This window comes from Vanellus vanellus, assembly GCF_965231255.1.
Source record: "Vanellus vanellus genome assembly, chromosome: 3".
NCBI lineage: Eukaryota > Metazoa > Chordata > Aves > Charadriiformes > Charadriidae > Vanellus > Vanellus vanellus.
The window spans coordinates 30,053,901-30,069,299 of NC_138907.1; the positions used below are offsets into that span (position 1 = coordinate 30,053,901).

At 39.9% G+C, this 15,399-nt stretch overlaps 1 protein-coding gene across 1 annotated transcript in view; it reads right to left on the reverse strand.

Moving 5' to 3' along the window:
* The window catches only part of THADA (THADA armadillo repeat containing), a gene marked incomplete at its 5' end in the record, with an annotated part of 163,830 nt that overhangs the window by 27,038 nt on the left and 121,393 nt on the right, over positions 1-15,399 (reverse strand). The window contains 5 exons of the mRNA XM_082480800.1: positions 1,917-2,048; positions 4,920-5,064; positions 7,906-7,978; positions 9,356-9,477; positions 9,807-10,219. Of these exons, the coding sequence (XP_082336926.1) occupies positions 1,917-2,048; positions 4,920-5,064; positions 7,906-7,978; positions 9,356-9,477; positions 9,807-10,219 (885 nt within the window). The remainder of the gene's footprint in view (positions 1-1,916; positions 2,049-4,919; positions 5,065-7,905; positions 7,979-9,355; positions 9,478-9,806; positions 10,220-15,399) is intronic.

A 15,399-nucleotide genomic window follows, 5' to 3' on the forward strand; every position in this document is an offset into this window, starting at 1 on the left:
AAATCAGTGCTGTGATGAAAGAGCTGACTTTTATGGTATGAAAACTGAGAAAAAATAAGTAGATATCTGAATGTCATTTAAAAATTGCCAGCACAGAGAGCGCTGGTGATCCATGAAGCGTCTAAGCCCCAGACCCAAACACATTGCATACTCTCATGTGCACACAAAAAGAAAGGTGGTAAATGAAAATAGCAAACAACATTCAAAGGTAAGCTTGTTTTAATCTGATTGTAAATAAAAGTCACAGGGGCAAAACTCCTTGCCCTGCTCCCCTAAAAGCTAGAAAGCAAGGCACAAAAAGTGAAAGGAGTTTAGTGGGTAAAAAATGGATCACAGGAAGGAAAAATAATAATGTAAAAACGGAGGCAGAAAGAAACTGGATTCTATCTTTTCAAAAGCGGCGTTCTTTGCTAGTCACAGATAAAAGACATTGATTTCATTAAAAGCAGTTTAAGTGAAAGAACAGGAAGACACAACTAAGTATAACTAAGGGGGTAATTTAAGTTTGGGGAGGGGGTCCCTACCCTAATTAGGAACATAGTAAATAAAAACCAATTATTGCCTCGATTATGGCCACTTCTGCTTTACAAAGTGATAAGTTATACCAGCAAAAGCTGATGTGACCTTTGTATTAATTGGAAGGACAGTTACAGAGCAATACCCCTTGGCGCAGGGATACAACAAGGAAGAAGGGAGAAGATACAAGGAGCCAGAGAGAAAACACAGCGTTGCCTTATTTCCAGAGAAAGTACCATCTTGAGACATTTGAGGATGCCCCCCAAAAGCCAATGTCAGGGGCCTGAGGCACACATATGCAGAGCCTCTTGATACTCAAGAGAGCTGTAGCTGGGGCTAGATAAATTGCCAGAGCTGTGATGAGAGTGCTGGAATTCAACAGGAAGATGAAAGCCGTCTGTAACACATCCCTCTCTTTACCTTCTCCAACCCCACAGCACTGTGCCTGAACGGTGCCAGCTCAAAAAAAATCACATATGCCTCATGAGCACATTCCTGTCTACTGTTGTCTATGGTAGTGGCAAACATACGTTTTTACTGCCTGTTTGTTTTGGGTTTGTGTTTTGGGTTTTTTTGTTTTGTTTTTGTGTTTTTGTTTTTTTAAACCACAGAGCTGCTTTATCTCCAGTCTAGCAGAAGTTCACATGGAGATGGCTGACTAATTTGAGCTGACTGCAGACAAGTTGGTACAGGCGTTACTGAGTAGCATAGACCAGTAGGGACCACCAGAGAGAGAGAGATGAGCTTGGTAGCAAATTCTAATTTATTCACAGCACATGGAAGAATGCGTCAGCAAAGACTCTCAAAGTAAAGCACGTTAATTAGTTAAGCCTACTCAAGTTTTGTGGCTATTTTAAAATTAATAAGGTTGACTAAACTAGGGCATGCTGACAAAAAGGCCCACATCCTCGGAAGCACATTGTGGGTATGCTGAGAATTGTCTTTGTTGATCTGGATCTAAATGGATTTCAAGGTCTAATAATGAATCAATGAGTTGAATACTGTTTCCCAGATTCCTGTCTGTGATCAAGCTATTATAATGACCTGGGATTCAAAGAATGTCTTCCACTGCATTATATTACAACAAAGCTGGTGTTAAAGAACTTTCAAAATGTGAAATTATGTGATAGTTGACTCATCACAGCAAGAACCATAAAGCTGAAATACTGCTGTCGTCTTTTTTTACATAGCCATTTAGCCATATGCAAATTATACCAAGAACAGCAAAAGCAAAATAATAAAGCATGGTGAATGTCAAACACCATAACTTGCTATTATCTTCCATGGTATGTGTAAGAGATGCATGCATCACTTTACAGTTAGCAAGAAGTTTGTGATGAGAAGAGAAATACTTTTGTCTCCCAAGTATTCAATAATATTTAAAAGTAAAGTTAACATACCTGTTCCTTCACTGCTCTTTTTTTCAGACTGTGCCACTTGTATAACCTCAGCAGCAGCATCCCTTACTACCAAATCTTCATTCTGCAGCAGTAGAACCACACATTTCCACATAGCAAGGGTATCAGACAGTCCTATATTTATTTATGAAGAAAAATTAGAATTCTATTTCTTACATGCATTCCAAAAAGTTACAGAGCTCTGTTTCCACACCTAAACACAAAAAATGCAGTGAAACACTGAAACATGGGCAGGAGAAATGCATTGGCAAACCACTGGGAAGACAACTGGCAAGAAGATCAAAATGTTTTCTGCATGTGTGAACTTTATCTAGGCAGTTGACTAACCTTGGTTGAAACAGTGGTCAGCAGTTAAGAGAATGGACCTCTCTTAATCCGGGTTCAACTTTAAGTTGTGGGTGTCTGAATTTTCTACAATTTCTAGGAGTGCAGAATTCCTGTTTGGCAACAGCAAAAGCTTTGCCGCTGGAGATCGACCAAAGCACTGTGATCATGGATTTGCTGTTGCAATCTGCCTGGAGCAAGGGCTGCCAAACCAAGTTTTGTTCAGATACTGCCAGTAGCACTGGCCACAAATGCCATTCCCTGCAGCAACCAGCAAGCAGTCCCACCTCCCAGGGATCTACTCATCACCTACTTCTCCAATACCCACCTCACCCCACCACTCACCAACATGCCCTGCCACCCTTACACCCAGCATCTGGTGGAAGCAAGCCAGGTTTAATCCATGGGGTAATCACCTGCACACAGTTAAGACTAATCACAGACAACTGCCAAGAGGGAGGTGTTCATCTGGTAAACCCCAAACAGGCAGACTCCACATACCTCCCCCCAATTCACATCTCCTCCCTGCAATTCACATCTCACAAGCCATACTCCACTTGCAAACCCTTGTGCCATTTAGCGGTGTCACACTAAGGATGACTAGCTGAAGTGACAAGGCTGTACGCACAGGTTTGCTGGGGTACTTTTCAGCTCTGGTTGAATATGCTCATTAAAGGAATCCACAGGAAGGTCTCTATTTTACAGGCAGCCAGCTGGTAGATACTACTTTCTGGTGATCACAGAGAACAACAGAGTTGGTGCCTCATCGCTGCGCTGGTTTTCTTCAAGCACGTTATCAAGAAGTCTATCAAAGATTTGTATTACAAGGCTAGCCAGACAATTAATTGTATTTCACTGCTTGGCCAAAATTAATTGCTTGAGGCTTTACTACACAGGCAGAAGAAGCATTCCAGTATTTCACATAACTTCCCTATGTGGGAATAGCATGGAGTATAATTACTTCAGAAAGAAGTTGCTTTTTTTTAGCATGACACACCCAAACATGTTATACTGGCACAGCTAGGGCAGAATAATTATTGCCTTCTGGATACAATGGCCAGCTTTCCCACCTAGAAGACTTTCTACCATATCTCCAGGAGAGCTGAAAGTCTGCAAATGGATTTACCAGAAAGACAACTTCTGAACCCTCAAGCAACATGATGGAGAGATGATGGGGTCATCCAGAACATACCAGTTGGCCTTTACCCTCTTCCTCTTACAAACGTACTTAATGGAAACTTATGGGAATGACTACAACTCTATTTCATGCAACCACAATTTTCTTTAACTTCTACTTTCTACTATACGCGGTCAAGCAAGCTGATGCAGAACAAGGCATAAAAAGTCAAAACTGTCTATATGTGCAAAACCCCTTTAACTTTAAGGGAATGATTCTGGGTTTATGTCACTACAACTAAACACCAGATCATGCCCTTGATTTGCTAAACTACTCACGACAGTTTCACAGCTGTGGAGGAGGCCAGACTGACAATACTAGGCAGTATGCATATTGCATCTTTCCTACCCTGGCCCAGTTTTCAGAGCAAAGAGCTAGTTCGGACAGTTTGTCCACTTGAGGTCTTGGGGCTTTCCTTTCTGGGCTGTTTTTGAGGGGACCTGGGGGGGGGGTGTTTGTTTTTCTTTATTTTGTGAAGATTTTATGCAGGATACAAACTGCTGTTTTTTTTTTTTTATTTCAGACCTTCACATCTGCTTGATTGGAAGGCATGGAAAGCAGCAACTGTTCTGACAAGATCAAAGAGGAAACTCTGTTCTCCATCAGCTGTGGACCAGATCCAAACAGCAACAGACGAGAAGCAAAGCATTTGGGAGTTTTTCACTCCAGTACCTCCACTGTCTTCATTGGATATAAAATGATAATGTCTGCCCTACTAAGAGCTTTAACTAGATGGCAGAGGTTAAGATTTCCAGAGTTGAGACTACGAACATTTAATAGTACAATGTCTACCTCATATAACAGATTTAGCTCTGTTAAATATTATCAATACCTCTTAAAAGACACATCTGACTTTTTAAAAACACCACTATCTACAGTTTAAGAAATACAGCAATCTTCTCATCTAACTAAAAATTTGTAATAGTAATGTATTGTTGAATAAGGCTGTGTTGGTATTTGTTGGTTTTCTTAAGAGACAGTCTAACGTTAACTTGAAAAAATATCATTATTTCTGGGAGGTATAATGTGATCCGAGTATTAGTCATTCTTATAGTAGAAAGTGTCCCTCATTTCTAGGCTGAACCCTTTAATTTCAACATTCAGCCAGCACAGCTTTGTTACACTCACAGTGTTAAACTAAAACCATGTCCACACCACCAATAGAGTATTTCAGAAAGACTGAAGTCCGAGAGCAACTACAAGCTGGTAAATCTGTACAGCAGTGTACAGTAGCCTGCAGACATAACAGCATCTCATGTCCCCCTTCTGCTGAGTTACTGCAAGAGGCTCTACACGTGCTTTTTGTACCAGAATTTAAATATAGTTTATCTGTTTAATAATTAAATCCTATTAAAATTTTCAAAAAACCCTGTTTCATGTAATTATGTGTTTTGACTGTGTACATATATATGTATACAATACATTTTAAGTCATGTGTTAATGGTTTTCATCTAAAAAGATCCAGAAACTTTCAAACTACTCACCAAGAGTGAGCTTCTCACTGATCAGAAGGAATGACGTTATACTTTTAAGAACTTCAGCAGCTGCTAACAGCATCTCTGTCTGTTGCTCATCTCCACAAAAATAAACTATCAGCTGAATCCATTTTTTCAGGACTTCTTCTGAAATCTGAAGGCACAAAACATGTGAGAACTATGCTGTACAATCCGGTGTTACCACTTACCATCACATTAAACTACAGACTGATGAAGGGCTACTACTCATCAGTAAATGTGGAGCTTTTTTCAAGGTGGTGAACACCAGATTGTCCATTCAAAAGTTGGTTTACTGTGTCACAGATAGTTAAGACGGGAGATTTTCTTTTAGTCAGAGCAGTATTCATAGGCAATTCTCTTGCTCTGTCCCTTCATGCCAGACTCACCAATGACCACGCAAGTCAAAACATATCTTTTTGTCCTCATTTCTTCTAAACATGCAAACCAAAGACAAATATACTGGACTATAACAAAGAGAAGTAATTCTCAGAAGTATCCTACATGTAGGCAAATACACGCATCTGGAAAAATAACTAAGAGCATATGAACCGTAGCATCAATCTTATGCTTTGCTAATGATGCAATGCTTGGTAAAGGGTTAACGCTCCATCTGTCTCCTCTGCGGATACGGGGGATGGAAATTTTTTTTTAAAAGGATTGCTGAGGTACCTTGGGCTCTGATAGCATGTGCATTCGAAACACTGAAGGAATCTCCATGTTGGCTGATACACAGCAAAGCTTGCTGTCCTAAAATATGAAGAATTAGAAAAAAAGAATAGGAAAGAGAAATTTCCTGCTTCAAATAAAATCTGGTTGCCGTCTTTTGGAAAATACTTAGTCATCAGACATATTGCTAGGAAAACTACTACTTAGAAATAATGGGACAAAGCTTTGACTCTTTCTGGTGCGTAGTGATGGCTACTAGGGGGGGGGGGGTTGTGGAAAGAAATAACATGCATTTTACCCATAACTCAGATAGCGCTACCCACCTCCATTGGGACAGCTGGGCCATAACTGGGAAGAGAAAGTCCTGACTTCCATAAGCAACCAAGAAAGAGCTGGGAGCCCCTGCAAATGCCACGCTCAGGAGGGCGTTGGGTCGGTGAAGGCGGGGGAACCTCAAGTGCAGGTTAGATAACAGAACATGGAAACTGCAGGAGGTGGCAACCAGTCACAGCCACGAGGCAAGTGTGCATGATGGCAATTAGAAGGAAGCTCCAGAGGGAAAAAAAACCAAACAGATGGGGACCTCGTGCACAGGAGAACAGGAAAAGCAGCACCAGCTTGACCTGGAGATGCTTGAGGTATGTGCAACTAATTTTCTCTCCTTTCTTTCCTTTTTTACTTATTTTTAATTAAAGGAAGTGAAAAACAGAACAACCGAATAAGGTAAAGAAGAGAACCAATGATAAAGTGAGTCGAGTTAAAGCGCAGAGAAGCACAGGAGGACTCATTGAGGGATAAATGAAACCTCGGTCGTACTCTGCATCACTCTGCGTGGTACATGGCCATGTGCCTGCACTGCACCAAGGGACTGGGCCAGAGCATGTCCTACAGATTCTGTAACAGGTTAAAAACAACAATCTCCCAAGATGTTACAATTACTCAAATTTTGAACAGACACATGGACTATCTAGAAAGAGAGAATTTTACTTTTGCCTATGGAAGAGAAACAATCCCTTCCACAGATGCAAGCCCAAAGAAAGAATTTATATGGAAAACTGATGTACTTGGTCTTTTACAAAGCAGAAAGCACTCTCTGTACAGATGTCTTAGATCTCCCAGGATTTACACGCTTATTAGAGAAAGTTGTTTTAGCATTACTATGGTTAAGATTGTTACAGCATTTTTCATTAATTCCTCTTTGTAAATTAATACAAAACTTCAGAGCAATAACACGTTCCACATCTATTTGTGAAACTAGGTTCATATGGTTATTTTAATGTTTATAACTTGAAGTCCTTGCATTTTGCCTTTCATAAACAAAAAAATTTAACATCATAATTCATGTTCCCAATTCTTGTGTGCAAATCTGTGGCTTCCTGTTTTTTACGAGACAAGATTATTAGCATATAATATGAATCAATTCTGCTGCACATCCTATGAAAAATAACAGCTATGTAAGGAAAGAAATAATCTTCATTTTAAAACAGATCATGAGAATTTTGTCTATTTTTAAATATCCATGAAGTGTTTTTTGTGTCTTTGAAAACATAAAAGAAATAAAATTGTCTAGCACTAAAAGCTGCCTTAGCACTGCTCTACACGTACATATGTGACATCACAGACTAACAATTTAAAATCAAAAGAAATCTGAGCCAGTAATTTGTGCTGGTATAAATCTAAATTAAATAGTCTATAAACAGGAACGGAGAACGCAGAGGCTTGAATTTTATGAGGGTTATTATATTTACTCTAGTGTTTTAAAAACAAATTTTAAGAGGAAATTCAATGAGGAACTCCATCCAGACAACAGGCTGGTGAGCCCAGACAATGATTTCAGGCTGAGACTTGGCAAAGTCAGGCTGCACACAGTGAGGAAGGGAACTGCACCCAACCACTGCTTCAGCTTCGTGCCTTCCCCTCAGATCTGCTCTCCTGCTGGCTCCCCAGCGACCAGAAACCACAACAAAGCTGCACTTTAGTAAACGGACTGGATTCAGTACATGCGTTAATCACCGTCGGCATTTCTCTTTCCGCATTATAGTGACTATTTTGGATGCTCTCAGAAGTTGAAATGAATCCATCAGAAGAATTGACTTACGCATTTAAATTGAAATGACTTTGAGAGCGATATACTGAGAAGATAGTCTCGGCTGTTTCATTTCAGAACGTGGCAATGTAATGCCAGAAAAGGTGCAATGACCCAAGAAAACACAAGCCTGGGACTTCTATCTAAAGGAAGCCATGTTACCCCGATCACCAAAAAAACCTCCAGAATTACAACACTGTTAAGCAGCTCCATTTCCCTTACCTGCTGATGGTTCTGCAAAAGATGGATAACCAACTTGGAGGCAAATTTGAGAGCTATGCTTTGAACTTCAGTGCTGAGAAAACAAGGTAAAGGATATATCAAAAAAAGCAGTTATTTCTGCCATCATTTCACCTCTAGAAAAAAACCCAGCCAGTTGGTAATCATTCCTGATTACTACCAACGGGTATTTTGCAAGCTGAGCACTTGGAATTTTTACATTACAGAGCTGGACGTTAGGTTTTTAGTTGACATGCAAATGAAATACGCTCTTACTTTCACCTTTCTCGTGTTTATTTTCTATCTGCATACTTACCATAGAAAAACACATTTGCAAATGGAACCCGAGTCAAACAAACCAGACATTAATTAAAATGATAAACAAAAGCATCTCATCAAGTTGGTGTTAATATCTCTTCTACAGCTGCTAGAAATGTTACTAGTGCAGAATATGCCAACTGCTGGCTCCCGAGCCTCCATGCTGCCCAGCAGGGCCTGAGGACACGGCGCCTGGCACCGTGGCCCCTGATGGGCTGGACTCACCGCGGGGAAAGGCAACACCTGAGCACTAAGGTCTGCTCTTTCAGCTATTTCCCTCTAACAGCACCCGTCAGCATTATTTTACCACAACTATCTTCTTTCATTCCAGAAATAAACACTCCCCATCATCATTTAAACTAGAAAACTTCAGCGCAAATCAGCAGCAAACATGCACAGCTACAAAATGCTGTTCTACACTCTATACCCTAAATATCCTACATTGGAAACACTGGGTTGCAATGTTTATACGGCTTAAAAAAGAGACTATTAGAAACAGGATGGTCTTGCCCTTATAGCCTGGACACTTTAACCCTGTTTGTCCATTCCGTTATGAATGGATGGACACAGCTTCTAATTCAATATGAATTACAAACTGGCTCCAAATTTTCAGTGCTTTCTGCTGACTTTACAGTCTGATTAAGGAGTGTGAACCCTAAGGATCAGGGTTAATCACTTCTGCCAACCCAACAAGTGAAATCAGATCTGTCACTCTTTCTACAAGACCATCTGCAGAGAAAGCAGGATAGGATGGATGGCAGATTCACAGTGAACGAGTGTATGTTTGGATCATCGATTCTATGTGCTAAGGTGTTTCCCAATGGCCTTTCAGGAAGAGCTATGCTCACTGGCTATCATCTGACAGCCAGAGTAACTTCTTATTTCAGGAACTGTATTACTGGGCATTAAGAGGGTGCTTGCCAGTATGACTTGTGGGCCTTTTTAGTAATTCAGATCCATGTCTAACTTCTCCGAAAAATTCTCATCCAGAGCTCTCTTTATTCAAATAAGTCACACTCAACTCTTCTGAAACACGGATTTTTAAATCAACAGATAGTGTGAACCCTATAAACTAATGCTTCAACATTTAAAGGCTTTAAAATATGAGTATTTTAACCATTATGACAGACCATACCTGTTGGAGATATCTACGATGTTTAAACTCCAGGTTAAGAGCTCGATTGGATTCATTTTTATAGAGCATTCAGTCTTTGGAAGCACATTTCTGAGATCCAGATTATAAAGAACTTCCAGCACCTGCACACACAATTCACAAAAAAAGTATTTACAAACAATCTCAACATGAACGTGTACATTTGAGATCAATAAAACAGTGACTTAAACCCCACTCCAAGAACACAAAGGTCCTCCCCTGACAGTGCTAAGAAAGGAAAGAGGACATTCTTGCTTTTACGCAAGAACATCTGTTACAGAATTATAGCACATCTCCTATTCAACATAAAAAACAAACAACCCACTCACACACTATTTAAAAAATAACATGCACGTTTGAAATATATTTTTAAAAATTAAGAATATAATTTACCGAAAACATATCCAATGTCAATAAAACAGCACCCTCCTACCTTGCAAAAACATTGGTGATTCTTTTCCTTCAAAGCCATTGTGAGAAGAGTGCCTTCCAAATCAATGAGTAAACACAATACACCTCCTCCTTCTTCTGCAATCTGCTTGGAATTTATTTGTTTCAACCAGAGCAGTATTGCTTCTAACGCAAGCAGACGTACTTCATGAAACTCACAGTGAAGGAGATGAACTATTGACACTGATGGCTTGGCTGTTTTCTTTGCAACAGGTGAACTGCTGCTCTGGATGTCAGGACCTGCAGTCACCCACAGCACTGATATTGCAAGTTTGGCGATGCTCTGAAGATACTGTATGAGTCCTGGTACTGCAGATGAGTAGGGAATACTGGATGCCAATTCAGAATCTGAAATAACTCTGTTCATCTCTTCCCAAAATCCAAACAATTGCATTCCTAAAATGAGAGTAAAACCAAGTAAAGTGACAACCAGATGATGTTACCATCTGCTCCAGACCATGACGTGATTCTGAAGTTGAAAAACATCAGGTATGCAAAACATACCACAAGGTAAATTCAGGCATGAAATTAAAACACGGTTCTCCTTCATTTTGAACTGATTCTGAATTAGAAAACAGCTTTCCTAGATATCATATGTATTCATATTTAAACAGAAAGAAATAAGGACACAAACCTTCCTGAAAAGTATAAATTGTTCAACACATGGGATGAAAGCTTCAAACAACTTAAAAAATGCTACAATATTTTGCAGATTGCCTGTCGTCTTTGCCTATTATAGCTGTTTGATAAGTATTTCCTTATATCAAGCTACTAATACAGTCTTGCAAATTGCACGTGCTTTGCACTACTGTTGTAGGAAGTGATTAACACAAATAAACTGTATTAAATATATTTGGAAAAAAATTTTATTAGGTAATTTGGAAACCTCTAAAAGCCCCAAATACAAATATGCAATCATAATTGTACTTGATAGAATAGCTTTAAAATCAGAGATCAGACTGGAGAAGGTGCTGTCAGCCTACGGAGCTGCAACTGAAACCCGGAGAAACGCTGACAGGGCCATTCTGATAATACTGAAAATCCCACACTCTGCATAGCTTTAGTCGGAAAACGTTGCTAGTAAGAATGCTTCTATGCTTCTACATAAATAGATCTGTCCTGTGTGTATTGATCTAAAGAATTTACTGCTTAAAAAATCCAGTGTGCCTTTCCTATGCCTATTAACTTTGAACAGTTAACACAGCTGAGAAGAAAGGCACTGCACTGCATCAGCACAGGAACCGTGACATTTCAGGCATCTACACTGCTGCAACCTGCCCACATGGCACAGCCCAACCCGAGAACCTTCTTTAGTGCTTGGCCACCTCCTGGAGTGAACAAAAAGGTCACTGCTATCTGTGATGCCAGAGGGTTTCAGGCTTTAGCGAAGTTGGCAATGTTGACACAAAATGAAAGAAAAAAAATAAATCAATAGTCCTCACACACACATAGACTGAAACCCTCATGTGCCTCAAGCTCAACCTTCTCCATCATCAGGAATGAATAATTTTGTAATACTGAAACCAAGATTTTTGCCCAGTTCAGATGTTTGTATAGCTTGTACTGCAAGGAAATTAATATGCTATAACCCACAAAATTCAAATACAAGTAAGGGAAAATCATGAAGAAGCAGAGAAGAGAACACCACTGCCACTGGTGTTAAGGGATGTTAGAAGATTAGTTTTTTTAAAATGTCAAGATGTATTAAAGGTAAATACAAAGATGAAAGCAAACTCACTTAGATTTCTTTGGTATCTACAAGACGACAATTCATTGCCATATAACTTTGCTATTTTTAAACAAGTAAGCACTGGGTACTACTAAAAGCCTGTCCACATATTACTATTAAATTGCTGAATTTGACTTGAAGCTGCAACACAAATATGGATTCATGTTGTTGTCTGTGAAGACATTTCCCTAAGCCTTCTATTTACTTTTAAATATTACTATTAAATTGCTGAATTTGACTTGAAGCTGCAACACAAATATGGATTCATGTTGTTGTCTGTGAAGACATTTCCCTAAGCCTTCTATTTACAGTTAAATATCCTGTCCTTTCATATTCAAATTCTTCCAAAGGCATCTTAATTTCTTTGACATTTACAGAGAAACTTGACATGGTTGTACACTGTCTAGCATATAAGGCAGAAGCATTTTCTGAGTAATTCTGGACAAGCTTCAAAGAAATTCGGTATTTGAGAAAGATTTTCCGACATATTACCTAACCATTAGTTCTGTCATTCATGTTTTCACTACAATTTCTTTTCTGAACAGGCTTGATGTAGTCAAAGAAACTGCAGGATCACTGAACCTATGTCACAGCATAATCCTGTAGACGACACAGATGGCTTTCATCTCATAACATGCAAACTTGTATATTTTATGTGCTACATTTTCTAAAATCCCTCCAAATAGACTGGCGGTACATACCGGCATCATAGCATAAACTAGCATTAATGCCTATGTCACACGACAAATATCCTACTGCCAGAATTCCTTAATTTCTGAACAGATCGGTCGCCTTGGAGAGGGATTGGGCCTTTGTCCCAGTTATTACATATCCTGACTCCACAGACACCAGTTTAACAACAGAAATAATGCCAGGCAGTTGAAAGAAAAATCTTCAAGTGCCTCATTTTGAGAGGAGAAACAGCTTCAGTTTTAGAGCCCGGCACCCTCTCAGCTTCCGATACGTGCTTCCCTCCTCAGCTGCATTTCAGCAATACATGAGTTCACTAGCTCAGTTGTTCAAACCAAGTGTATATTTTTAAGTATATTGCAAGAGAAGTGCTTTTATTTCCTATCAACGTTGCTTTACATTGAGGTGTAGCTATCATACATGCAAGCCGTAACGTGAAAACCAACAGGATGAAGGGTCAAAGCTGTAGGGCAAGGCAAGGGAGAGCAGTATTGGGTGGACAAAAGGAGATAAACATCAGGGGATGAGGGGGAGGGTGTCTTTCATTTTGTTGGTGTCATGCTGCCAACCTTGCTAGAGCCTGCAATCTATCATCTGAGAGAGTGGTGACCCTTCCGTGGGCTCCAGGAGCTGGCCACGCACCGAGCTTCAGATGCGCTTCAGTAAACCTTCATTTGAATTTTGCAAGACCAGCATAACTTCACTCGGTGAATTCGTCTTTTAAGGAGAAAATTATTTTCGTATAAAAAACATGGTGGAGCTATTCACTCCTAGAACTACTGGTTTGCAGAGACTGCCATACACGAGTCTTCTGCCACAGATCCTCTTTTTCGGTAGATAATCGGATACTTCTTCTGGTTTGGAAGCCTTTTGGATGACTTCCGCTTTTCCCATGTAATTGTGAAAGACTGGACACCGTGGCTCATCTATTTTGCAGAAAGTCTCTTTAAAACTGGATGTCTCAACAGCAAGGCTTTCAGCAAAATAAGACTGTCTGCATATTTGCTTAGCCTCGGCACGCCATAGAGCAAAGCCTTCTGCATTTGTCTTGTGCTCCATGTGCTTTACAACACTCTTTTTTCACACAAATATGTACAAAAGGAAAGAAAGCCCATCTTATTACAATGCAGTGGAAATATTCCTGCTTTCAACTAAGAAATCTGTCCTGGCTTTCATGTAAATGTTTTCTCTTCTGCTTAACTTTAAGTAAACTCTTTTCTTTGGCTTACATCAAAATATCCAACTAAACCAAAAAATCACACTGGTTCCGAAAGTAAATATCTGTCTCTGTTGTTGAGATACAGTAAAGATACTTTTACTTACACACAAAAAGTCACTGTACAGTTTGAATTACCAGCTGCTGTGAGAAGGAAGAACAGATTTTGGCTGACCAAATGAGGATCCTGGCAAACGGCGGTCTTGTCCAGGATACTGACAGATGCAAAAGAGCCCCCAAGAATTAAGTGGAATACCACCCACCCACCCCACTTAAGGATTGCTTCATTTGTGGGACAGGAAGAAATTCGGCTTTCTACTAGGAAAGGACATCTTACACAACAACTTGGTTCCTCTCAACACAGTGCATGAACATCCCACGGTCCTCCTCAATCCCTCTACGTCCACTACATTGAGATATGCATACGTCTATGTCTCATCATCTAGCTTTGATGGGTTGGTTTTTTTAATCCTATTTGTGATCAACTGATGTTCACAGTCAGTTATATGAAGTTAAATAGTCTTTCATCATCTTTCAAGGAAAGGAAGAGGAGCAGAATGGAATTAGCAGACCTGACGAATCTCTATCTACAAACCTCCTCAAAGTTTAGCCAGCTCCAATACCTGTGCCCTGCCTTTCTTCTGCTCTTCCCCACAGTGGCAGGCAGGCACTATTCTATAGTCTGTTCCCAGAATAAGTACATAAATCCTGTAAAGGACAGGAAAACTTCCCTGCTCAGGGATTAGCAAGCTGTCAGCTGGTGGACAGTTCAGCTGATCTTTCATCTCAGAGAGTCTACAGTATGTTCAAAAGTGACAGAGGTCATCTGAATTCCTTCCATATTTAAAACCTCAGCTTGTTTCATCACCTTGCCAGCCGATGTACAGGACTGATTATGTATTTCTGTTGGATTTAGGTAATTTTACAGTGGGTGTCTAAGGTACTGCCAGTTGGACAGCTCTCCATATCCTCAAGTGTGTATTGTGTGAGTGGCTTTTTTTCCCCCGTATCTGTGCTTATGATATATCTAAGTATTTGCACACTTCTAGATAAATATTGAGATCAAATCCTGTATGCAGCCCCTTGAGAATCCATGCCATCTCCCTACTACAGGCTCCAGAAAAAAAAGAACAAAGAAGGGGAAAAGGGGAGAAATTATTACCGACATCAAAAAACTGACACTCTGCAAAGTCAGACAAAAAACACAAGAGCAGCAACAAAATGCTTCTGCCTGCAATACAATGTTATGGGAAGGGGGGCCGAGCATCAGAAATCTGGATATTCATCATCATTCACCAAGACCTACAAGAAGTTGCAATTATTTATGGACTGAGAAGAGGTTAAAATCCTTTGCACTCACAAAGTACCATCTATCTAAGGGTATCTGAAGAGATCATATGAATAGAGAGACGGCTGAAAGGTAATCAGTGCCAAGAAGAGATTTTCCTAGACAAATACTAAGGAAAAGTATTTTCTCTCATATTTTCCCCTTTTATTAAAAGTGGATTAGGTGAAGTCACTGGTAAATGGAAAAAAAAAAATCCCAAAGAGAGCAGAAAAGCATATTTTATTACAATGTGGAACGAAGAAAACTGTTGATGATCAGGGAAAGGGCATATTTTAAGCAGGATGTTTTCTTTTAAACACATCTGCAACATCTTTGACATGAGAGACTAAGCATCAGTACTCACAATAAAATTCAAAACTACAATTAAAATTCAAAACTACAAACATGAGCGATTACCAGAATCCAAGGATAATATACTGTTGGTGGCAAGAAGGCCAACAGCATCCTGGCCTGTATCAGGAATAGTGTGGTGAGCAGGATTAGGAAGTGATCATCCCCCTGTACTCGGCACTGGTGACACTGCACCTCAAGCACTGTGTTCAGTTTTGGGCCCCTCACTACAAGACCGACATTGAGGTGCTGGAGCACATCCA